We start from the raw sequence: 25,391 nt of genomic DNA on the forward strand, positions 1-25,391 counted from the left end.
CCGAACTGCTCGCAGCAAAGTCCAACAGACTGCCAGGAGATGTGCTAACGACTACTGGCTCCAGCTCTGTTCCGAGATACAGATAGCAGCTGACACGGGCAACATCAAGGGGATGTATGATGGTATCAAGCAGGCCCTAGGTCCAACACAGAAGAAAATTGCCCCTCTGAAGTCTGCCACAGGCGAGGTCATCCAGGATCGGGCGCAGCAGATGGAACGCTGGGTGCAGCACTACTCTGAGCTATATTCCAGAGAAAATGTAGTCACCGAAGAAGCACTGAACAACATTGAGTGCCTGCCTGTGCTGGAAGAGCTTGACAGTGAACCAACCCTAGAAGAACTTCACGTGGCCCTGGACTCCCTTGCCTTTGGCAAGGCACCTGGAAAAGACAGCATCCCTGCTGAAGTCCTAAAATGCTGCAAAGAGATCATCGTCACTGAGCTGCATGAAATCCTCTGTCTCTGCTGGAGAGAAGGTGGAGTACCTCAAGACATGAGGGATGCAAACATCATCACGCTGTACAAGAACAAAGGTGACAGGGGTGACTGCAACAACTACCGCGGCATCTCTCTCCTTAGCGTTGTAGGAAAGCTGTTTGCCCGAGTTGTACTAAAGAGGCTCCAGGTACTTGCAGAGAGCGTCTATCCAGAATCGCAGTGTGGATTCCGAGCCAACAGGTCCACCACTGATATGGTATTCTCCCTTAGACAACTGCAGGAGAAATGCAGGGAACAACGACAGCCACTCTTTATAGCCTTCATAGATCTCACAAAGGCTTTCGACCTGGTCAGCAGAGACGGCCTCTTCAAGATTCTCCCCAAGATTGGATGTCCACCCAGGCTCCTCAGCATCATCAGATCCTTCCACAAGGACATGAAGGGCACTGTTGTCTTCGATGGCTCCACATCAGACCCTTTTGACATCCGAAGCGGAGTGAAGCAGGGCTGTGTTCTTGCACCAACCTTGTTTGGGATTTTCTTCGCTGTCCTGCTGAAGCAGGCCTTTGGAACTGCAACAGAAGGCATCTATCTCCGGACCAGATCAGACGGAAAGCTCTTCAACCTCTCCAGACTGAGAGCAAAATCCAAAGTCCAGCTGAAATGTCTGCGTGACTTCCTCTTTGCCGACGATGCAGCTGTCACTACCCACTCTGCCAAAGATCTCCAGCAGCTCATGGATCGTTTTAGCAAGGCCTGCCAAGATTTTGGACTGACAATCAGCCTGAAGAAAACACAGGTCATGGTTCAGGATGTGGACTCACCTCCCTGCATTACAATCTCTGAGCATGAACTGGAGGTTGTCCATGACTTTGTGTACCTTGGCTCAACGATCTCCGACACTCATTCTCTCGATGCCGAGCTAAACAGGCGCATCGGTAAAGCAGCTACCACGTTTTCCAGACTCACAAAGAGAGTCTGGTCCAACAAGAAGCTGACGGAACATACCAAGATCCAGGTCTACAGAGCTTGCGTCCTGAGTACACTTCTGTACTGCAGCGAGTCATGGACTCTTCGCTCACAACAGGAGAGGAAACTGAGCGCTTTCCACATGCGCAGCCTCCGACGCATCCTCGGCATCACCTGGCAGGACAAAGTTCCAAACAACACAGTCCTGGAACGTGCTGGAATCCCTAGCATGTATTCACTGCTGAAACAGAGACGCCTGCGTTGGCTTGGTCATGTCGTGAGAATGGATGATGGCCGGATCCCAAAGGATCTCCTCTATGGAGAACTCGTGCAAGGAAAGCGCCCTACAGGTAGACCACAGCTGCGATACAAGGACATCTGCAAGAGGGATCTGAAGGCCTTCGGGATGGACCTCAACAAGTGGGAAACCCTGGCCTCTGAGCGGCCCGCTTGGAGGCAGGCTGTGCAGCATGGCCTTTCCCAGTTTGAAGAGACACTTTGCCAACAGTCTGAGGCTAAGAGGCAAAGAAGGAAGGCCCATAGCCAGGGAGACAGACCAGGGACAGACTGCACTTGCTCCTGGTGTGGAAGGGATTGTCACTCCCGGATTGGCCTTTTCAGCCACACTAGACGCTGTGCCAGAACCACCTTTCAGAGCGCGATACCATAGTCTTTCGAGACTGAAGGTTGCCAATATATAATATAATATCTTTAATATAGTCATTTATGTAAACTTATGTAAATTTATTCAAATTTGAAATGTAAATTAATTATTTTTTCCCCCGGCCCCCAACACAGTGTCGGAGAGATGATGTGGCCCTCCTGCCAAAAACTTTGGACACCCCTGTTCTATAGGAATGAAGGGGGAAAAAATCTCACATGAAGTTCATGCCCTAAAAATGTGGTCCATTTATGTACAGTGCTTTATTTAAGTCAGGGCTTGTGAGTTTGGCCCCAGCATCTGCTGCAGAACCTACAGACCAATTCAGACAACTGAACAAACCATGGTTTGTTGGGTTGTGAATGCAGTCTTCAAAGTTCCCGAGCCAATGCACTCTTTCTCGTTCTCTTTCCTTACCTCTTCTGCTGATGTGGCTGGGGAAATTGTGATTTGCTAAACTGCAAGTCATCCCAACCCGAGGCTGTAGATTCAAGTCGCCATTTAACCATGATATGAACCGGAGATTCAACTCCAGTTCCACATCTGGGTTTGATTGTGGTTGATGAATGGCAAAGCTGTGATTTGAGAAATCATGATTGTGACATGCAAGCTTTGACTAGCAGCTCAGGAGGTAAGGGGAAGGGGCGTGAGGAGGCTGCCCATGTGCTTTGGAGACTGCTTTTGTGCTCAGACAAACCATTGGAACTGAACCTTAGCCTCTCGTCTCCAAGCGAACACTGGAAGCCAGGTCTAAATTAGGAAGGGAAATGCATAACTATCCTTTCAGGGAGCAAGACAAAACAAATCTGTCATGTCTGAATTAATCTGTGTAATGCCAAACAGATGTGTTATTTCTTTCTGCCCTCATCTATCCCAAGGATGTCTGATATGGATTTGTGATTTTGATGCTACAAAATCAATTCTCTTCCCTTTTCAACACTTTGTCAGGTCCGGTTTTGTTCATTTGCAGTCACTGTTCATTCTTTTCCTCCTGTTTAGCTTGTCATTATATATTCTTATCTGGAAGTACCAAAAAAATATATTGGTGGTTGTTGATGTTGGAGAGATTGCTCCTGCTTTGGGGAAGAAGTGAGTGACACAACCTGATGATATTGGCATTTGAGATGCACCTGTTAACGGTGATGACAGTCAAATGGTTTTTGGCATCTATTTCGTGCTTCATGTTCTTTAGCCATTTGCACTATCTCTGGTCTATGATTAAACAAGCTATTTAATTATGTATGAATTTTACACACACACACACACACACACACACACACACACATGCACGTATGTAAGACTCCTTTAGCCATGTAACGGAAAGTTTCAAGAAACAGAAATACCTGTCATATATTTAACCACTTTAATGGCTTATCCAAATTCAAACTCTGGAAAAGTATAGCTCTGCCCATTTAACTGGAGGAAGAATGAGAGGATCAGGGCTTTGATTGGTCAGTCTAGTGCTTTGAATTTTTGACTTTGATCTGCATAGGAGGCGGGACTCTTGAAAGAGGATTGTTAGGGAAGAACAAATTCTTATCTTTTTTCCTTTCACCCCAATGTTGGTGTACAGGGAGTAGAGGCGGGGACCTAGCCCAAAATGTTCCAGTGCCTAATGTGATGCACCAAATGTGCCCCCCATTACCCAGAAGCATGTCATCCCCCTCTTCCTATCAACTCTCCTCTTCCATCAATTCAGGAGGAACAAAGCAGAGGAGGATGTATAGAGGTGAAGTTTCAAACTCTACCATTCTTCTCCATACTTCCTTTTGGACAGCCCAATCTTAGTCTCCCTGGTGCTATGCAGTACAGTGGTACCGAAATGGCCACTGCTATATCCTGTGGTGGCCAAGGATGTCACTAGACGTCTGCTTGGTGGAAGGGGACATTTGTCCTCATACCCCAAGTAAAGTTAAGCCTCCCCAAGTAAAGTCCAAGCTAAATCACTGGCACTGATTTGAGAAGCCCCATGTTAGGCTTCTGAGCCCAGCATGAGGGATGGGATCTGGCAGAGGAGACCTCCACTGTTCACATCAGCCCCCTGAGCTGGTCACGTGACCTGTTCTATCCTTTTTCCACCCTCCCCCAATAACACCTCCCCCACACTCTCCACCCTCCCACCGGAAAGCATTTTTGGTTGCATCTGGAAGGTTGTTGAGGCCCTCCAGTGCGGGTCGGGACCCACAGTAAGTCAAACCTGCGGGTTCCAGATCTGCGCCCTAAGGAGAGCCAGCTTGTATACTGCTGGTCACACAGGGATTAGTAGAAACAGTTGCCCTCTGGATGATTTTCCCATCAACACAATCTGGCCTGCTCAAGTAAGTGTTTGCATGAGCATTTATGTGGTCAGGACTTGAGGTGAATAGAGACCTCTGAGCAGTAGCACCAAAATCTACTATCTCATGTCATTGTCCCTTTCTGGTGAAACATTTGTATATGTGTAATAAGACTGATCCGTTCTTTGATTTCCTCCAGTCTCATGTTTCTAATTCCTTTCTGTTTGTTTCAGATTCTTGACCTGCTAAGAAGACGGTTGCCTTTGTACAGTGGAAGTTAAAACTTGTGTATGGCGTGGTTAAGGTTGCAACCTGTCACCTCAACTTTTCTCCGCTTTGGGCTAGTTACGTTTGTGCTGTTTTTACATGGCCTACAGGTGGACGCTGGTGCAGGGGCAGATTCATCCAGCATAGGACATAACGCCACCTGCTCAGGTTCTTCTGAGTGCAAGGAAGGTGTTATCTTGCCAATATGGTACCCAGAGAATCCATCTCTAGGGGACAAAATTGCCAGGGTTATTGTTTACTTTGTGGCAATGATCTACATGTTCCTGGGAGTCTCCATCATCGCCGACCGTTTCATGGCATCCATAGAGGTCATTACTTCACAAGAGAAAGAGATCACCATCAAAAAACCCAATGGAGAAACCTCCACAACCTCCATCCGAGTATGGAATGAAACGGTTTCCAATCTTACCCTCATGGCTCTCGGTTCCTCTGCGCCCGAGATTCTTCTGTCACTGATAGAAGTCTGTGGTCATGGATTCTTTGCTGGTGAACTGGGGCCTTCTACCATAGTGGGCAGTGCAGCTTTCAATATGTTCATCATCATAGCCATCTGCATCTATGTCATTCCTGATGGAGAGACTAGGAAAATAAAGCACTTGAGGGTTTTCTTTGTCACTGCTGCATGGAGCATCTTTGCCTATATCTGGTTGTACATGATCCTTGCAGTCTTCTCTCCAGGTGTGGTTCAGGTATGGGAAGGCCTGCTCACTCTGTTCTTCTTCCCTGTTTGTGTCATCTTGGCTTGGATAGCAGACAGAAGGTTGCTCTTCTATAAGTATATGCACAAAAAGTACCGTATGGACAAGCACAGGGGTATTATCATTGAGACGGAAGGGGATCACCCCAAGGGGATTGAAATGGATGGTAAGATGATGAACTCTCACTTTCTGGATGGAAACCTAGTGCCTATGGAGGGGAAAGAAGTGGACGAGTCTCGCAAAGAGATGATCCGGATCCTCAAGGATCTGAAGCAAAAACACCCGGAAAAAGACTTGGACCAGCTGGTGGAGATGGCCAACTACTACGCTTTGTCTCATCAGCAAAAGAGCAGAGCATTTTATCGGATTCAGGCGACCAGGATGATGACTGGAGCGGGCAATATTCTAAAGAAGCATGCAGCTGAGCAAGCCAAGAGGAGCACGAGCTTGCATGAGGTCCGGCCAGAGGAGCCAGAGGAATTCATCTCAAAAATTTATTTTGATCCTTGCTCCTACCAGTGTCTTGAGAACTGTGGGGCTGTCCTATTGACAGTGGTTCGGAAAGGCGGGGACATGTCCAAGGTCATTTATGTGGACTACAAGACAGAGGACGGCTCCGCCAATGCAGGAGCTGACTATGAGTTTACAGAAGGGACGGTGGTTTTGAAGTCAGGGGAGACCCAGAAAGAATTCTGCATAGGTATAATAGATGATGACATCTTTGAGGAAGACGAGCATTTCTTTGTGCGCCTCAGCAACCTACGAGTGGTCGAGGTGAACGAGCCGCCTGAGCTCAACCATTTGCCATATCCCAAGGCCATCCTGGCTTCTCCCTCTGTGGCCACTGTGACTATCTTGGATGATGACCATGCAGGCATCTTCACCTTCGAGTGTGACGTGATACATGTCAGCGAGAGCATTGGGGTGATGGAGGTGAAAGTTCTTAGGACATCTGGGGCCCGAGGTACAGTGATAGTCCCCTTTAGAACAGTCGAAGGGACAGCAAAAGGAGGTGGAGAGGATTTTGAAGATGCTTATGGGGAGCTGGAGTTCAAGAATGATGAAACTGTGTAAGTACCTCACTTTAATTTTGTCAGTGGCCAAGTATTTTTAACCCCAGAATTTTCTTCCATCACAGGTGAACTTGGACAACATATAATGGACTGTCTTCCCTCCTTCTCCCCTAGTCTCCATACTTACCTCCTTTAGGCAAGAACCCTACAGCAGGATCTAGTCTCTTCTGATTTCTTAGAATTGAAAAAAATGGGGTGAAAATCTCTGAAACATTCTGGGCTAAATTCCAAAGCATGCTGGGGCCTCGATGCAGAAGAGTTTTGTTTGTGTTAATTGTCATATTTACATACTATTAACAGATTGAATGAATTATGACTGCAGGACTAAACACTTGGTCATCAAAATCCAAATCGGCCTTATTTGTCTATTTAATCAGATAGCCTTCTCTCCTCTTTCTAGTCATCACATTAATCATCCCTCTTTTCAAGCAATAATAATAGTTCACTATGAGTCTGAGTAAACACGCTGATTGCTTTGAGAGGAAAAATGGTCTAATCAGTTTAAGACAAATGTGGTATGAAAATCAAGTGGCTTCCATGAGTAACCCCAGCAAATGGAACTCACCTATTTCTCCAGGGATTTCCTCTATTTCTGAAGAATACACATTGGTGTTTTTTCCTGTAGATAAAATCAATCACTAGCCAAGTCCCCTAGACAACAACAATGCACATTTTCCTAATTTCAGTTGATTGTGTACCCATTTTTGTTGCCACTGCCACTGATCTCTACTGTCCATTGACAAAGATATTTCAGATAAAATTGAAAGGTGGATGAGGTCTGAGGAGCCTTCAGTGCAATCATCTCTTTCAGCAAAACTTAAGCAAAGCAATCTTTTATTAAGCTTTGTCATCTGTTATAAGCTTATCTTTATAAAATACTAGCTATGGGCCCAATCCTATCCAACTTTCCAGCACCGGTGCTGCTACAATGTAGCCCTAAGGGCCCAATCCTATCCAATTTTCCAGTGCCGGTGCAGCTGTGCCAGTGGGGGTGTGTGCTGCATCCTATGGTAGGAAAGCAGTCACAGAAGACTCCTGAAGTTATGGGAACATTTGTTCACTTATCTCAGGGCTGCATTGCTGCTGCACCAGTGCTAGAAAGTTGGATAGGACTGGGTCCTAAGTCAACTGTCCCAGGGATTTACATGCCCCTCTGCTTCCCTGCCTAAGTTGATCTATTGGCTCTAACCATCCCTTGCAAATGCATCAGCACTTCATTGGCCATTGAAGCAGGATACTGGATTAGATAGGCCTTTGGTCTGAACCAGCAGACTTTTAAAAAATGTTTTGAGTCCTTGCCGTACTCATCTTACTTCATCTCTATTCCGATGTCTGACCATCAGCCCAGCTCTGACCTGTCCCGTCCCCTGCTCTTGACTGCAGCACTCAACTGGATCACTTCCTTTATGACCAATCTCATTCTTTGGCCAAGACTTGACACCCACTGGGTTAGATGTAAAACTATGTTCCAAACTTCACCCAATCATGCTCTCCTAGATATTCTTCACATGAATATTCACATCCAAATTCATGCTTTTTTGGTATGTGTTGTGCTCTGTGTTCCCCTCTAACTTGGGCCCTTGAACATGTTTTCAGCAATTTCCAGTAGCACTACTAGGGATAATTCACTACGAAAAGGCAATTCAGATGCAGTCATGTTCACCCAACCTTGACACTAGTAAGCAAGCACAATGTTTGTTACTGATTTATGGCCCAATCTTAACTAGCATTCTGGCAGCGTAAAGTCCTTTATGGCTGTGACATGTTAGACAGTGTCAGACATGTGTGACAGTGTAGTCTGGCTGCCACCATAAGCTGCAAGTGGTCAGATACCTGCAGCAGTGGACAGAGAGTCAGCACATGAGGGGAGAGGGATTCAGAGGGTGGACAGAATGGGAGCAGGAGGGTGGATATTGGGGCAGAGAGGAGGTCAGATCGAGGCCAGGAAGGAGGTGGTATCAGTGGCAGCTCTACTGCTGATATCCTATCCTCTTTCCTGGCCTTAGGGCGCAATCCTAACCCCTTATGTCAGTGGTTTCCAGCACTGACATAAGGGCAATGCAGCTCTGAGGTAAGGGAACAAACATTCTCTTGCTTTGAGGAGGCCTCCGTGAGTGACACCCGACTGCAGGATGCAGCACATGTCCCATTGGCACCGCTATGCCAGTGCTGGAAAGCACTGACATAAGGGGTTAGGATTGCGCCCTTAATCTGCCTTCCTTGGTCCACTTGAACTGACGTTAGCTATATAGCTGGTGCAGTTCCAAGTAGTCCCGGCAGGGCCGTGAGGGCTTATCCCGGGCAAGGAAACAAATGTTCCCTTAACCCAGGGGTGCCCAAACCCCGGCCCGGGGGCCACTTGCGGCCCTCAAGGCCTCTCTATGTGGCCCTCAGGAAGCCCCTAGCCTCCAATGAGCCTCTGGCCCTCCAGAGATTTGTTGGAGCCCACACTGGCCCGATGCAACTGCTCTCAGCGTGAGGGCAACTGTTTGGCCTCTCGAGTGAGCTGTGGGATGAGGGCTCCCTCCACTGCTTGTTGTTTCACGTCTGTGATGCAGTAGCAGCAGGAAAGGAAAGGGCAGCCTTGCTTTGTGCAAGGCCTTTTATAGGCCTTGAACTACTGCAAGACCTTCATTCATTCATATAAGTTCATCTTTAATATATTCATTTATATAAATTTATTCAAATTTGAAACATAAATTAATTCGGCCCCCGACACGGTGTCAGAGAGATGATGTGGCCCTCCTGCCAAAAACTTTGGACACCCCTGCCTTAACCTGAGGAGACCTTCATGGCCAAACCTTCCCCCCAGCCCATGGGATTCAGTATGCACCCTGTTGGCTGTGCAGGAAGTTTTGTAGGATCGGGCTCCTAGTCAGGCTTGTGCCCCCTTGACAATTTTCCCTTAGCCTTTTAACATGGCTAGAATCTTTGATGTATTGGGGAAAATGGGTGACTTTATGAGCACAGAAAATATTAAAATCTGAATTCAGTCTTTTGTGGCGATATTACATCATAGTGATCTGACCCCCATTATGAGTTGATGGCCAGAGATGATTGCGCAGAATGCTTTCTCATAATTTGTAAGTGGCAAAGATTTAGTATAATTAAAAAAGGAGAATATATAACAAACCATCCAGAATCTTTTTTTTAAAAAAAAAGTACTTTCTGAGAACAAGGGAATAGAAAGACATTTGAGAACCAAATTTTAGTGACATGAGATGCAAATAGATCCTGCTAATGGGTCTTGCTTGTTGCTTCTGTAATTCCAGTATGGTCAAAGTTTCCTCACCCATATGTTGGGAGGTGGGCTGGGAGAAGCAGTTTCTATGATGGTGAGTTGGTGTATAATAGACATCTTTTTGGAAATCCTAATGTCCTGTTAAGGAACCTACAATGAAATTGATGGGTATCTATGAACTACGATGTGGCCTGCAAGCCAGATCGCATATATCTGTTGTTTCCTATTTGAAGCTACCACCCAACTGATGATCTGTAGCTCTGGTCAAATCAGGGCAGAGAGCCTTTGCAGCTACAGCTGAAACAGCTACTTGAAACAACTGCTTGAGCCAGTCCTTTTGAACCATCCTGCCAACCTTGTCATCGGTTTGGGGCCTAAGGCAGTTGTCCCAGCTCGGTCCGATAGTCTTCATTCTGTTGCCACCTGCTCTACCCCGCTGGCTTCCTAGCAGATTAGCATGTAGACATGTGTCCTTCTTAGACTCTTCTGAGCAGACAAAGCTGCCTTACACTGAATCAGTCTATTGGTCCATCTAGTCCACAATTATTTACTCTGACTCCAGAGTCTTGGACAGGGATCTTTCTTATCACCAGCTGCCTGGCAGCTTATTTCTTGTTCATTTTATTGATTACTTTCTGTGCTGTTTTATTATGGCTATTAGGCTGCCGTTATCGGCATTAAAGTTATTTATGCTGCTGCTTATGAAAAAAAAGAATGTTTTGCTGCTATGGGCTTCTGGGTGTGCTGTGTGTGTGTGTGTGTGTGTGTGTGTGTGTGTGTGTGTGTGTGTGTGTGTGTGCGTGCTTTGGATGACATTTTTTGAGATGAATTTTATTATTGTATTTATATTTTTTGATGTTTTATTGATGTGCTAGGAATATTTATTCGAAAGTGTTAGCTGCCTTGCGTGGTTTCTGGAAAGGTAGGGTAAAATCCTCTTAATAAAAAAAATGAATAACAGAGTTAAGGGAAGCGGAAAGATTCCAGGAGCATAGCTAGAGGGGGTGCAAAGCAAAACATTTTGCAGTCGCCTGAACGCACCATGCAAGTGGCCCCTTCCCCTCCCCTTCGGAGCCATTCTGGGCAGGGGGAGCAAAACAGGGGCGCACGCCACTCACTGCAAGGCTCCTCTGTGGAGGGTGAAGGATACTCTGTGAAGGCTCCTTTGCAAAGTCCGTGCTCTGCTCTGTAGCAATAGGACCTTCCTCTTGCTCTTGCCTTCACCCTCCCCTGTGGAGCCATTCCTCACACCGATCCACTTGGTAGCTTTCCTCTCTGCCTCAGTGGTTGCTTCTTTGTTGATATGGGCCAGAGGCTGCCTTCCCTTAACTCTGTTACTTATTTTGAGCCCAACCTTATGCATGTCTACTCAGAAGTGAGACCCATTATAGAACTTGTACATAGAACTGGCCTTAGGAGCTGCATTGCCCAATGCAAAACATTTTTGCTGGCCCCCTTATTCACCAGGATGAGCGACAGCGCCCTGTGCAAAGCACAAAACTCAAAAGTACAAGGCAGTGACATGTTGACAGTACTGCTAACTGCTTCCAGGGGCCTGATTTCCAGCCAGTTGGACCTAGGGGTGGCCAGGAGGGCCACTCAGCAGTAATGCTCTGGTTGCTATGCACTCTGTGATGCCTCAGCATGGAGGATTCCATACTGGAGCATCAGCAACAGAGTGAAGTGCCAGCAGTGGGTGACCCGCTTTCCATGGCTGCATAGGGCCTGATTGGACCAAATTGGTTCAATCAAGCTAAAGCCAGCCCAGCAAGTACAAGCTTTCAATGGTGCACATCTTATTGAAATTCTAAGTCCCACCATTACTGAATACGGCATTCCTAGATCGAGCCAAACATCCATTAAGCCTCACGAACTGCCTTGGATCATAGGGAACTCAGTGTCTGCACTGTTCCAGTGCAGGTTAGGATTGGGCTGCCCATGTATTTATGGCATGAAACTGGTTTGTCCTGAATATTAGTGATGTGTTGTTTTGAGTGATAGGAGAGGTTCAGTGATGCTGGGCTGAAATGCCTGTAGGGGAGGTGACTTTCTAGAGGTTCAGGTCAGGTGATATAGTGGCGTTTCGAGCATGCGTGAAATCAGTCTGTGGAAATGGGACTCCTGAACAGTTGCTTGGAGAGCAGAAGCACTGGGCTGATAGTTACCCTCATCTAGCCTTTTGTAACAGGTGCTGATTGGGGATGCATGCAACCTGTCCGTATGAAGGACAAATGGTATCCTGTTGTGTGTGAGTGAGGGGGTGTAGAGGAATGGCATGTGAAAGGATTTAGGTGACAACTCCAAATGAAAAAAAGTTACTGAGCCCCAAGTCATCTGTTGCTTGAGTGAACGATGTTGCCTCTGAAATAACAGGTGAAGATGGTTTTTAGCATTATGAAGCTCTTGGTAGAAAGATTGTTCACAGGGCATGTGTTTGTATAATCATACCAGAGACAAGAATTTTTGCTTGCCAAACGACTACCGCCTTAGAGTGGATTAAAATGACTTTTTTTTTTTTCTAATTCAGGTCAAAAACCTAATTTACTCTGGGTTTCAGTTTGGCTGCCTTTGCTCCTTGTGTAGTAAATGAGTGCTTTGTTGTGATATGCACAGATGATGTGTAAGCAGTGAAGTCCATTCATAGATGCTCAAAAAACAAAGCCCTCCTTACCCCATTTCTGCCACACTGGTTGGCACACAGCCTGGCCTCTGCGCGGCCCGCTTGGAGGCAGGCTGTGCAGCATGGCTGAGGCAAAGAGGCAAAGAAGGAAGGCCCATAGCCAGGGAGACAGACCAGGGACAGACTGCACTTGCTCCTGGTGTGGAAGGGATTGTCACTCCCGAATTGGCCTTTTCAGCCACACTAGACGCTGTTCCAGAACCACCATTCAGAGCGCGATACCATAGTCTTTCGAGACTGAAGGTTGCCAACAACAAGGTTGGCACACAGACACTGTGTTGAAGTTTTCATATGCGCACCTCTTTAGGCTTGAACCTCAAGCTGAACTTAAATTCAGAGAAGTTTAGAAATGCTTAGTGGTCCCATGATTGGAAGGGGATGAGATTTCCCATCACTGAAAGGGGCTTCTCTCCCTGGTTAAAATAGATTTACAGTCTGGATATTGTTTTTGGACAAGTAATGGTGGAACTTCATCTACCACTTGTCAGGTTCATCTAACTTAAGAGCATCTTCTTGATCAGAAGAATCTGGTCACATGCCATAGTGGCCACTGTAAAATTTTAGATCAGTAGAATGTACCTTGTGTGTGGCTGACGCTGAAAGTCACCTAGAAGTGGCAGCAGCTAATGTTGAATCCTGACCCCCTACCTGGACCTGATCCGCCTGCACAGATCAACATGGATTGTTCTTACTGTAGTTGTGTTTACATATGTTCCACAGCTAAGCACAAGTATTTACTTGTAACTGAAGGGCTGCAAACAAAGTGGATTCCCTTTACCAAAGTGGATTTCCCCTTACCAACAAAGTGTCTAGCCCCTTGCCATAAAAACTGTGCCAACGTTTCATTTTTATTTACAGTGGGGAGGGGGATACCCTGCAAACAATTTCAGTGGCCCAATTTCCCTAAAACAGTAATCTTTGCCCTCTTGGGGCATAAAATGGGGTGAATCAAACACTCTGAAAACAGTTTAGAAAAAAAGTTCTAGTTCTCTACTTTCCACAGAAAAATATTAGAAAAATTGGTGGGGGCATTTTTTGGCCATTTTTTTACCCCCCCCCACCCATTCTTATCACCGTTGTGTTTATGCAACACAGGGACAAGATGAGTTTGTGCTGATTTAAAATAGGTAGAAAGGAGCTGCCCTCAGAAGAAAAGCCTTGAGAAAGTATGTAAATGTACAGAGGCAGTTGAACTTCACACCTGCATACAATATGTAGGTAGATTAAAATAGACATAAAGGACAAAGATAGTTCCTCACATTTCATGCATGGGATATGTGCAATCAAAATGAAAAATGGACCCTAGCAGCACAAGCCAAGTTATAGGGTCAGAGGATGCCCAACATCTTTTCAAATTAGACCAAGAGTAAGACATATTAATGACCTGGTGGGAGCATACTCACGGATCCAGTTTTTCGTCCAATATGTCTGGGAAAGATGCCTGAGATCTGCCTTACATGTCAATCTCATTTCCAAAAGCTCCTGCAAAAGGTTAGTAAAAGGTGTTAATGTAGTCAGAAAACTTGCCAGAACATTGTATGCTAGGATAGTGCAAATATCATCACTCTCATTAAATTACTCACCAACGGGATGTTGCACCCCAGAATGGGAAACTAGCCAGCAAGGTCTATTAGATTGACACTGGATTCTGTGCTGCAATGATGATAATCCCAGTTTACAAGGAGTGGGATCCAAGTTGCAACTGCACATTTGGAAGATGGCTTCTGCTCACAGAAAGTCTGTTGTCTTGTGTGCTCCCTGGGGCATTTGGTGGGCCACTGTGGGATACAGGAAGCTGGACTAGATGGGCCTTTGGCCTGATCCAGCGGGGCTCTTCTTATATTCTTAAAGATGGTTTCACACCTTGTGCTAAGAGTATTGTGCGAGAAAACAGCAACGAAAACCAGTGATGCTCTTCCACAAGTGCAAGAGTGACTACAAAATTATGTTTTTCTTCTTTTCATATCTCCATATCCTTCCCTGACATCTGTTTGGTTCCTCCAGTAAAAGTTCAAACTGTAAATCTCTTGTGGCAGCCAGTAGTGTAGCTAGAGGGGGGTGCAAAGTGCTAAGTTTTGCAGGTGCCTGAACACACTCTGCAAGGGACCCATCCCCCTCCCCTTTGGCGCCATTCCTGGTGGTGAAACCTGGCGTTTGCCTCTGTTTCACTCCCCCACTCGGGGTGGCTTCGGAGGGGAGGGGGAGGGGTTACTTGCACACCACGGTGAGGCTCCCTGCAAAACTTAGTGCTTTGTACCCCCTCTTGCTATGCCACTGCCTCCCTCCATCTGCTATTTAAAGCAGCCACTTCACTTTACCTCATGGGTGGGCCAACGCCAACTCCATAACAACTGCAGAGTAATTTGGTAGCCTGTCACAAATGCCTATATACAGTTAATCCCAGGTATCTGTGGATCTGGCATCCACTGATTTGAATGATTTGTTCCCATGGATACTGGAAAAGCCACTTCCAGTCTGCTTGTCATACTGGAAGTGGCACATGACCCTGTATCTGTGTGTGTGTGGGGGGGTTGGTTGGTTCCTGGAACAGATCTTCCACAGATAGTGAGGTAGTACCTGTACTTTTCATGATACTGACAAAGCAAACATCTTTGGCATGCCCTAGGTCATGTTCTGTTTCCTTACAAGATGCAGGCCTTTTAAATATTAGATTATATCATGCCTGTTTACGAAGGAAAACAAACAAAAACACTTCAAGACTAACTCCTTGTGTGAAAAGTAAAAACAAAACCAGAGAAATAATGATTGGTTTTTAAAATATATCATCACCCAGCTCAAATATCTAGCTTTGATTTTGTCACCAGGTCTACTCTTGGCTACTGTTATGCAGTATCTATGCTTTATCCTTTTAAGATACGTCTTCCCAAAGAAAGGCAACAATATTTGCTTCTGTTCTGTTCACATCCAAAGAGAACAAGTGCTTCTAAATGGACTGAGATTTCACTGGTGGCCTTGATCAGTGATTTCTGCCTGGGGATTAGCAAGGGAAATTGCACCCTATTGGTGCTCTTAGATCTTTTTGTACTTTCTCCCACCACTGATTGTGAATAGCTGGTGATGTGCCTGCAGGACGTGTTGGGTATTTAGAACTGAGTGGTTCCTCTTATTCTTGACAGCATAATATCCAGAGGACAATGATGAGTGATTGCTTATAAACTCCCAGAGACCTTCCCTTAACTTGTGCATGAGGCCACTGGGTAAGTTTATCCGGAAACAGCATTTAGTGTCATTAGTGTGCAGCTGACAGCCAGTGTTGTCTTTTGTTTTTATCTTCTCCCAATCATAGAGTGTTGGCGCCTGGTCAATGTTGGGCAATGGAGAGCTAGGTAGGGAAATAAGAGACATGCCGGCCTCCTGATCTGGGTAACAACCGGGAATCTGTGGTGGCTGAGGGCTATGTGTGTTCACGAAGAAAGAAGTTGGGCTTTATGGTGGGCTTTAAAGTTGCACAGTCTTGGCTGTAATGTATCTCCCAGATTTTTAGCAACAAACTGTCCTAAGGCAATCTTTATCTCTCTATAAAAAACAAAAACCCTCAGCCCTATTGAGAAATGGCATAAATCTCTTGATGTCGCAATTGTGATTTTCTTTTCCTTTATGCACAAATACTGAACTGGGAAATCCTGCTCTATTAATCGCCATCTCACCTACCTTATGACCTAAATATGAGGATTAGGCTTAATTTGCAAGGAAATGTGTGTGAATGGAGTACAAAGGATGCAGCATTCTAGTTTGCAGCCTGCAATTTTCTAGGGGCTAGTTCAGATGCACAGAATCTGGTGGTAAGGAAATTTGAAATCATATGTAATCATACATAAGCTTATTATCATGTATTCCTAGCTCTACAGAATGCTGCCCCCTGCCCATGGATGGGGCTTTCTTTATCCAGTCCCACCCTGCTCGACGCATGAGATCAGGCTGGGCACCTAACTGGTGCCTGAGTGAATTGAGTGTGGGCCAGAAATATACAGCTCACATGCAGGCTCCATTCCTTGGCATTCTGAGCCTAGAGGAACTCATGACCGAGCCCACTCTACTCATCACGATAGCCTGGGATGAGCTGGTTGTCTTTTGGGGCCAGGTAGGAATTTTTTTTGCTTGACACCTGATAGGCTGTTGGTGTAGAGTTTTTTTTTGCCTACCCCAGATTGTGCTTAAGCAGATTCTCAGAGGCGTGATTGTATAGTATGAAGTCAGAAAGAAAACATGAATCCTTTAAGCCACAATCCAGCTTTGTATTCTAGTTAGAATTAATTCCAGTTAAAATGTAGTTCATCTGTATTCTTAAAAGCAGGGAAATAAAGATCCCCAGGCACATAAAATAAGCATTCTATGTGTATCTGACACTTTTCTCAAAGATTTCAGAGTGCCAGCCGCGCAAATCCTTTTTGGTAGGTGGAATGAAGCACCATGAGTTTTGCAAGGCCACCCAATGAGTTTTGTAGCTGAGGATGAAAACAGACATCATGGAAAATGTGGGGATGCTACCTCTCTCTCTCTCTCTCTCTCTCTCTGTCCATATATGTGTGTAATATTTCCAAACCGAGTTCCTGAAGCTGTTGCAGTCTTATGTTTTATCATTCTATCATGCAACATCCAGTGGAACTTACTGCTTGACATCCGCATGCCAATTGGTGGGCCGCTGTGAGATACAGGAAGCTGGACTAGATGGGCCTATGGCCTGATCCAGTGGGGCTGTTCTTATGTTCTTATGTTCTAAGTGTTTTTCTACCTTCTCTGTATCACTGGCTGCTGCTAGAATGCTGGTACATAAAAAGCTACTTTCTACTCAGACTCTACCAAGTCTACTTGTCCATCCTATCTGAGTAGCCTAGGCTGAGTGACAGCAGCTCTCCAGAGTTTCAGATTGGGGGGGGGGGTTGTCTTTCTCAGTTGTGCTTCACAGCTTAGTGATCTCACACCAAACATTCACTAAGATGTGTTATGACTGAGAGAGGGGCTGCATCTCATTTTTCTACAACTGGGTGGAAAAAACACACATCAAACATCCCAGACCTGACCTGCATGCAGCTTTCAGAGTATAAAATTGCACATCAGTCCTGAGTAAACTTTACAGGACACCCTCATCCATTATGTCATAGCAGTTAGCAAAGATAGTGGTGCATTTGCTCTTTACTGCTAATATAACTGAATGGAGCAGAGAGAAGAGTTACAGTTAGTTTCTGGTGAGCCAGGAAAGTCTCTGTGCTGTGATCAAAGTTCAAAGTGGAGGAAATGGATTTAGTACCATGGACAGCAATGAAAATTTTTCAGAGGTGACTTTGTCGTTACAACTACAGGGATTGATGTGTTTCAGATCGTTACTATATTCATAGAATAATTTTTTTCCCCTGTACTGTTCTTAAGTGATCTGAGAGATGGGACAGTGCCAGGAGGTGAAATGTCCCTAAGACTTTGAGACTGGCAGAAACTGTTCCAGCTTATTAAAGTGCTATCTGTCTTTCAACTGGGACTCTTCTTCCTACAAGCAAGCAAATGATGAATAGGGACATAGTTCCATTTTTCAGGCCATTGAAATAGAGGAAACAGAGAAAGGCAATACAAATGAGAGTGTAATGCTCACCACGCGGAAGAATCACACAAAGAATTATGAGGGATGCCGGGGCATGTCTTCTTGGTTTAATTTCCCAAAGTGTTCTACGCACTTTCATTCTTGAATCATACCTTAAATAAATAAACAGAAATGTTGGACAATCCTAATGTAGATAGCAGATTTGGGTGCAGGACTGTATACATTGTTTAAAATGGGTCCCAATGATTTCTATGGAACTGGCTTTTCCATATCTCCTCAGTACAGATCAAAGTTGTGTTTGCTGAAACTGTACCAGATATGAAATGAACAACAAAACGTCCCATATGTTCAAGGTTCATATCAGTAATAAATGGTGCATATATTTAATGGTGCATATAGCTTTCTTTTGCACATTAACAATAGTGTGAAGCTAATGTTACAGATAGGGCTGAAAATGAGATAAATCACACAATCTGAAGAGTTGCCAACTACTGAATTTTTGTGTAGTATATGGAGGATGTATGTAACCTCCTTCAGTTTATGGAGGATGGTATATTTTATTTCATTAACTCTGATAGGTGAGTCAAATTTAGTTTTTCTACATTGACTTCAATATTTGGGGTGTGTATGCACTGTGGTTGGCACTGTGCTTAACTCACTTGCACCATCTTCCAGGTATCAACAAACGTGCTGTAAAGCATGTTCATGCCACCTTGGGAATTGGGGAGGCTGGAACCAGGACTCACACCGGCCTCCCCACACTGGATCCAATGACAAACCCAGTGAGTTCACACCAGTTGAGGGCTGTCAGAGCGGCAGGTTGGGGAGGGCAGGGGGAGGGCAGAACTGGGGTGTTTTGAGGCAGGGGGAAGGTGGGCGGGGGAGTGTTGATGGGCGGACCAGGCCTGGGAGGGCAGTGACACCGGCCTCTGCACTTAGGCCAGATCCTAACCCCCATCCCAAGCAGCCTGGCATTACACCAGTCTTCTCGAATCTGCACCGGTGATTTAGCTGGCACAGATCCTAGTAGCCCCATTAAGTTGGCTGGGGCATTACTCAGGGTAAGGGGACAAAAGTCTCCTGAATTGTGCCCGTATCACCTCCATCCCTGCACTGGATACAGCGCAGGCTAGCCACCTGACCTGTTCCAGCGCAGGTTAGGATTGGGCTGCCCATAACACAAGCAGTGCAATTGTGTTACAGTAAAAAAAAAAAGAAAAAAAGATGCAGACACTATTTGTCACCCAGGTGAGCTTTGTTTCAGTTCAGAAGTTAATCTGTTGATGTTCTCAGGTTGCACTCCTCTCTGCGATTCATGTACAAGAAGCTGGGCTCAGAGTAGCTCTATTGGGAGCTACTGTATTCTTCCACTATGCCACTTTGACACCTGGTTGCCAGTGTTCTCTCTTCATGCTACGTTGCTGCTGAAGCATTACTTGTTGGGGAAGCCCTACACCTTACACAGAAGCACTGAGCAATGTGCTCTTCCCCCTGCCTCCACATATAGCCTCTTGTGGAAGAAGTAATGCCCGATGGGGTCTGTGTGTGTCTGGAATGAATGGACGTGGGAGAGGAACAGGTTGCTGAATGCTCAAGGTAAAATGTAGGAGGAGGAAGACCTATATCAACAGTGAGCACAGTTGTGCATGTGTGGAGAGCCAGGTGACCAACTGCCAAGGTGGGGTGGCCAAGGAGGGGAGCTGTGTTGACCTCAATCACTACCCTGAAGTACTGGTGTCCCCCCATATCTCTGTATCTGTTATCTGTGGATCCATTTATCTGCACTTCTCCACCCTGCCCTCCCTGCACTCTTCAACTTTGTTTTGCTTCTTACCCATAGCACCAAGCAAGACTGTCTCTGCCTTTTACAGAACACCATACACATGCAAGCTGATAGGACAGCATGCAGGCAACATGCTGGCCGCTAGAGGGACACAGACAGAACATTGACAAGAATCAAGAAGCTTCCTGCTTTCTGTTAATGTTCACTTTGCCTCTTCTAGCATTCAGGCTGCCTGCCTGCTTGTAGTTCATAAGCTTACATACTTATAGCATTCTGCAAAAAGGAGGGACATTCTTGCTCGGCACCACAGATAAGAAGAAAACAAAATTAAAGGGTGCTGGAGTGAGCAGAGATAGGGTTACCTCATATCTGCAGTTTCTGTATCCCTGGGGTGGGGGCCAGGACTATATCCCCTGCTATATATGACTTACACAAGATTGAACCCTAAGTAAATTTGAAGAGCTGATGTACAAAAATGTACTACTTGAAATATATAGATACAGAGGAAATATTAAATCGAGCCCCCCAAATAGCCCAGAGGTAATAGATTTCTGCACTTTAAGAATTGCAATTCAGACCAGTAATGGTTCTAGAAATATTTACACTCACACACAATTACTGGGAGGGAGGACTAGAAGCACATCACTTATTTGATAGGGTAAAGCAGTTCAGTACCACCCCTCTATTTGAGGAAGTACAGGAGAACGTTATATCCAATTAAAGACACAGAGAGAATACTGGCTGGCAGGTATATAATTAACTGTGCTTGAATTATAGTTTAGGCAAGGAATTGCATTTAAACTTATCATCTAATATTTGGAGACTCGATAAGCAATCTTTGTTTCTGGAAAGAAATAGCACCTCCAGTAGCACCCTGCTTTCTGACACCGTTACTGAGAACGGGGGAGTTGGGAGGAGAGACGAGTGCAATCTCCTAAACAGGCTGATTCATATTCAGATTGAAGCAGAGGTGGAAGGCTGGCTGGGGGCAGGGGAAGAATCTAAGAGTCTCCTTAAAAATCACAAAGTTTATAATGAGCTCCTTTAGGAGGCAAGGTCAGATGCCCTGGAGGGCATTTTGAATTTAATTATGGGGTATCTCTGTCTTGTCCTGGGTTGGAGAGTGGCTCCATTTCCTTTCATCACTGTCCAGAATGATTGTGAGACACCCTATCATTCAATTAGAAGTCGTCTCTAGGGAGCATATAATCTGTGAAACCTAATGACAAGTTCTTCATATCGCATGGTGAGCAAGTCTGTATTGCTGCCCAGAACCTTTCACCGGGAAAGAGCTAATCTGTTTAGTGCAGACTGAATTCGGTGGTATACAGCACTTAACTGAAGTGCTTCGGAAAGGAATCCTTGCCAGCAGAGTAAACCTGTTAAGCACATATGCCTACCATTCATTGGGGCCTCTGCCTCCAGATCTCAGCCAATAGATCTTTCAGCAGAGGACTTTTTGCACTTTTTCAAGGCTTCTTGCACTAGTTCAAGAAGCCACCTTCACCACCTTGTGCCTTCGTGTAAAGCAAAGGTCTCCAAAGCCTGGTCCGGGGGCCAGATGTGGCCCAAGGCCACATCTGTCCAGTCCGATTGAAGCGTCTGATCCCCTGTGGACCTCTGGGCTGCTTGACTGAATGCAACCGTGGGGTGCTCTGAGTGCCGGGGAGGCCATGCACAGCCTCTCCGGCCCTCCAAATGCCTAAAAACATCACTTCTTGGTTTTTCCAAAAAACTGGAACTGACATTTTTGGGGCCCTCTGAAGGCCTTAGAAGGCTTTCTGAGCATCAGGGAGACTTCCCCAGCCCTTGCAACATGCTCCAGGTGTTCCCTGTGTTGTGCTGGTTCTGAAGTATTTACTCCTGTACATTTAAGTAAGCTGCTTGTGGGGTGGGGGAATGGAAGTCCATTTGCATGTGTGCATTATTTCTGTGGTATGTGTTGGTGCTTGGAGAAATCCTGGAACTTTGACCCCATTCATTCATTCATTCATTCATCCAAGTTCCATCTGTAATGTATTTATTTAAATTTTATATTTAAAATTGTATTATTTTGTCCAGCCCTTGACACCCTCTGGCTGAAAAGTTTGGAGACCCTGCTGTAAAGGCAAGGATTGCAAGAATTAAAAACTGGCACTTTCTTAAACCTTTTTGGAAAATGGGTGGCCCTCAGTTTCATTGGTGAAATGGTGGTGTTAGGCTTTCCCATAGATAAAGTTTGACTTCCTCCATATCCTGAAAGTGTAATAATAAACTCTCAAATGAATAGCAATGGATGTAATGATACATTATTTAAGTATTTTTTTTTTGTATTATGCTTCAGATAACGCCACCAACATCAAAATTCAGAGTAAACCAATAAATGGAATAACACACTTAAGGCTGCACTCCTAACCACACTTTCCTGAGAGTAAGTCCCATTGAACAAAATAGGACTTACTTCAGAGTGGACCTGATTAGGATTGTGCCCTAAAATTGTTGTTGGCAACCTTCAGTCTCGAAAGACTATGGTATCGCGCTCTGAAAGGTGGTTCTGGAACAGCGTCTAGTGTGGCTGAAAAGGCCAATTCGGGAGTGACAATCCCTTCCACACCGGGAGCAAGTGCAGTCTGTCCCTAGTCTGTCTCCCTGGCTATGGGCCTTCCTTCTTTGCCTCTTAGCCTCAGACTGTTGGCCAAGTGTCTCTTCAAACTGGGAAAGGCCATGCTGCACAGCCTGCCTCCAAGCGGGCCGCTCAGAGGCCAGGGTTTCCCACCTGTTGAGGTCCACTCCTAAGGCCTTCAGATCCCTCTTGCAGATGTCCTTGTATCGCAGCTGTGGTCCACCTGCCTTGAAATACAACACCAGAATTAACCCAATCCTGTTGAACCTCAATGAAAAGCCAGATCAAATGTAACTGTCTTATAGCACACCTGGAGATCTTTCAGATTTGGATTTTGGTGGGTGACCAGATGAAGAAAAATCCACTGTTGTGGAGCAGCAACTGTGAAAATCTTTCTGTACAACCTTGCTGTATAGCCAGTGTAAGTTAGATGTTCTCAGCTAATTTCAAATATACAAACAGAACATCAGGGAAAAGATGTGAAGTACATAGGGCTCAAACTCTTAGCTTCTTCACAGATCAAAATTAAAACAAAACAAAGTTCTATATCTTCTCCCTGTACCACCCACCCCACCCTGTTCTACTCCCCGCATGGCCTTTTCTGCTCCAGTGGGCATCCCCAGTCCATTGGAGTATGGATTGTTCATTGGAGTGTGTATCTGTCTGTATCAAACAAATGAGTTATATCAGTTATATTTTGCCAGTAGTCAGTAAATGGTCCCCACTTCTGAGCAAAATTATTATGTTTTAGTATTCATTCTCTTGTTTTAATGAAATGGGGTATTGCCTTAGACATAACTGCAAAGTTAAGTATTTTAAGGCACAGTCCTAACCCACTTTCCATCACTGACATAAGGGCAATGCAGCTCTGAGTAAGGGAACAAACATTCCCTTATTTTGAGGAGGCCTCCGTGAGTGACACCCAACTGCAGGATGCAGCACATGTCCCATTGGTACCGCTATGCCAGTACTGGGAAGTTGGTGAGGATTTGGACCTTAGGTACTCATTCTGAAAGAGATGGGATTGTTCTTTTTTCCAAACCTTTGTACAGCACAATATAGCTGCCATGATAATATAGGGCAGAGGTCTCCAAACCAGAGACTGCTATGCAATGAAAACTCCCTCTCTGTCCTGAGCAGTGCTTACCATTTCACTACTCTGCTGCTTCGTTTGCCGCCCATCTGGGCATAAGGACATTCTGGGCAGTCACATCTATGGCCCGGACATTCTGGTGCAAAGCCTGCTGGAACGTGGGCCATAGGTGCGGCTGCCCAGTGTGTCCCTGTGCCAAATGGATGACGAACGAAGTGGCAGAGCAGTGGGACAGTAAGCGCTGCTCATGGAGGGGAGGGATTTTGGCAAACACTGGGCCAGGGTTTGGCAAGCCCTGATATAGGGCATTAATTTAATAAGCTCCTTTAGTAGATTCTTATAACATTTCAGTAGTAAAATACTGAATCAAGATCTAACTTGACATAATACGTTCTTTTGCATGCCTTGCCTGGATCCAATTCTTCTTCTTCTTGACACTGTTAAAGACACACATGGTTACCACACATGAAAGAAGCTTTCTACCTAATATGTAGAAAAAATAAATAAATACTGTAAGGGCGCAGTCCTAACCCCTTATGCCAGTGCAATGCAGCCCTGAGGTAAGGGAACAATCATTGCCTTACTTTGAGAAGGCCTCCGTGAGTGACATCCAACTGCAGGATGCAGCACACATCCCATTGGCATTGCTATGCCAGTGCTGGAAAGCACTGACATAAGGGGTTAGGATTGTACTCTAAGCTTCTTAGACACCTCCTGATGGGAAGAGGAAAAGAAGGATATAAATATTTTAAATAAATACAGTACTCCAGTTTGCCATTTCCAACCATTATCATGTAGGCCATAAACCTTATCAAGTTTTACTGGTGTAGCATACCAGCTTTATTTATTTATTTTTAAAAAAGGGTTATTTCTTTATTTTTTGTATGTTCGCACACACTGAGAAAACCAGAACTTTTCAACCTTAGTACAGATTTACCTACAAGGAGACACGTTGAGGATTCCTGTGACTCCAAATGGAAACATAAGGATATCCGTCATTTAATGAAACTATCTAATGAGATTTCAAATTTGATAAAAGAAAATTTAGAATCATGATTGCATGAGGCAGCAAGCTTTCCATATATTGCCAACTTTGGCACTCTGTAGGATGAGCTGGATAAGCAGGGATTAAGATGGAAATCTTGCTGAAATAATAATTTTTATCATTGGGTTTATTAGTATTTGTTCTGCAAAAGGCATTGAGTCAGATCCAAATACATACTGATCGGTTTTTATGGAATGACAAACCTCCCCAAGAGTGAAGAGGAGCATATTAAAGCTCAGCTTGCCTCAGGGGAGGGGGATGGCAGTGCCAAACATAGCTATTTGATGCAGCTATCTTAATGGTAGCGTGTTATTGGCTGGAGTCAAGCAAGTATAGCTTGTGTTGTAACTTGAAGCAGAAAGTTTTTAAACGATTCATTGCAGGCCAGGATAGGTTAAGAGCAGATCAAAATTAAATTTCCTGAGGTGTTACTAGACTTTGGGATAAGCAGTGGTGTAGCTAGAGGGGGTGCAAAGCAGTAAGTTTTTCAGGGAACCTCACCTCAGCATGCAAGCAGCCCCTCCCCTTTCGAGCCATTCTGGGAAGTGGGAGCAAAACGAAGGCTTACTGCTTTGCACCCCCTCTAGCTATGCCACTGGGGAAAAGTATATGGATGAGTTAGACCAGGGGTGTCAAGCTCGTTTCATACTGAGGGCCGAAGAGCGTTCATGATACCTACTGAAGGCTGGAAGTGATGCCATTGGGGAGAAAGTGATCTCATTCAACAGGTCACAACCAAAAACAAGCACTTTTTGTCACTTAGGAACTCATTAACTGCAAACGACAGAAGAGAAAATATGCAAATCTTGATCATAATTCAAGATATAGGAGAGCCCAATTTTCATGTGAGTTGCCCTTTCAGCAGTAACACCTCAGCACTGCTCAGCAGCTAAGAGCCTGAGGGCCGGACAAAAAGTTTCCATGGGCCACATCAGGCCCCAGGGCCTTATGTTTGATACCCCTGAGTGAGATTGTTCTTCCTTGTCAATA

The 25,391-nt window shown here is 45.2% G+C and overlaps 1 protein-coding gene across 8 annotated transcripts in view; it reads left to right on the forward strand.

The window, feature by feature from the left end:
* Positions 1-4,634: 4,634 nt before the first annotated feature.
* Positions 4,635-25,391, forward strand: part of SLC8A3 (solute carrier family 8 member A3) — a 161,665-nt gene continuing 140,908 nt past the window's right edge. For all 8 annotated transcript variants that reach the window (XM_066631948.1, XM_066631904.1, XM_066631922.1 and 5 more), the window contains exon 1: positions 4,635-6,400. In XM_066631948.1, coding sequence (XP_066488045.1) covers positions 4,635-6,400 — 1,766 coding nt within the window. The remainder of the gene's footprint in view (positions 6,401-25,391) is intronic.

Source organism: Tiliqua scincoides, chromosome 1 (assembly GCF_035046505.1).
Source record: "Tiliqua scincoides isolate rTilSci1 chromosome 1, rTilSci1.hap2, whole genome shotgun sequence".
NCBI classification, from domain to species: domain Eukaryota; kingdom Metazoa; phylum Chordata; class Lepidosauria; order Squamata; family Scincidae; genus Tiliqua; species Tiliqua scincoides.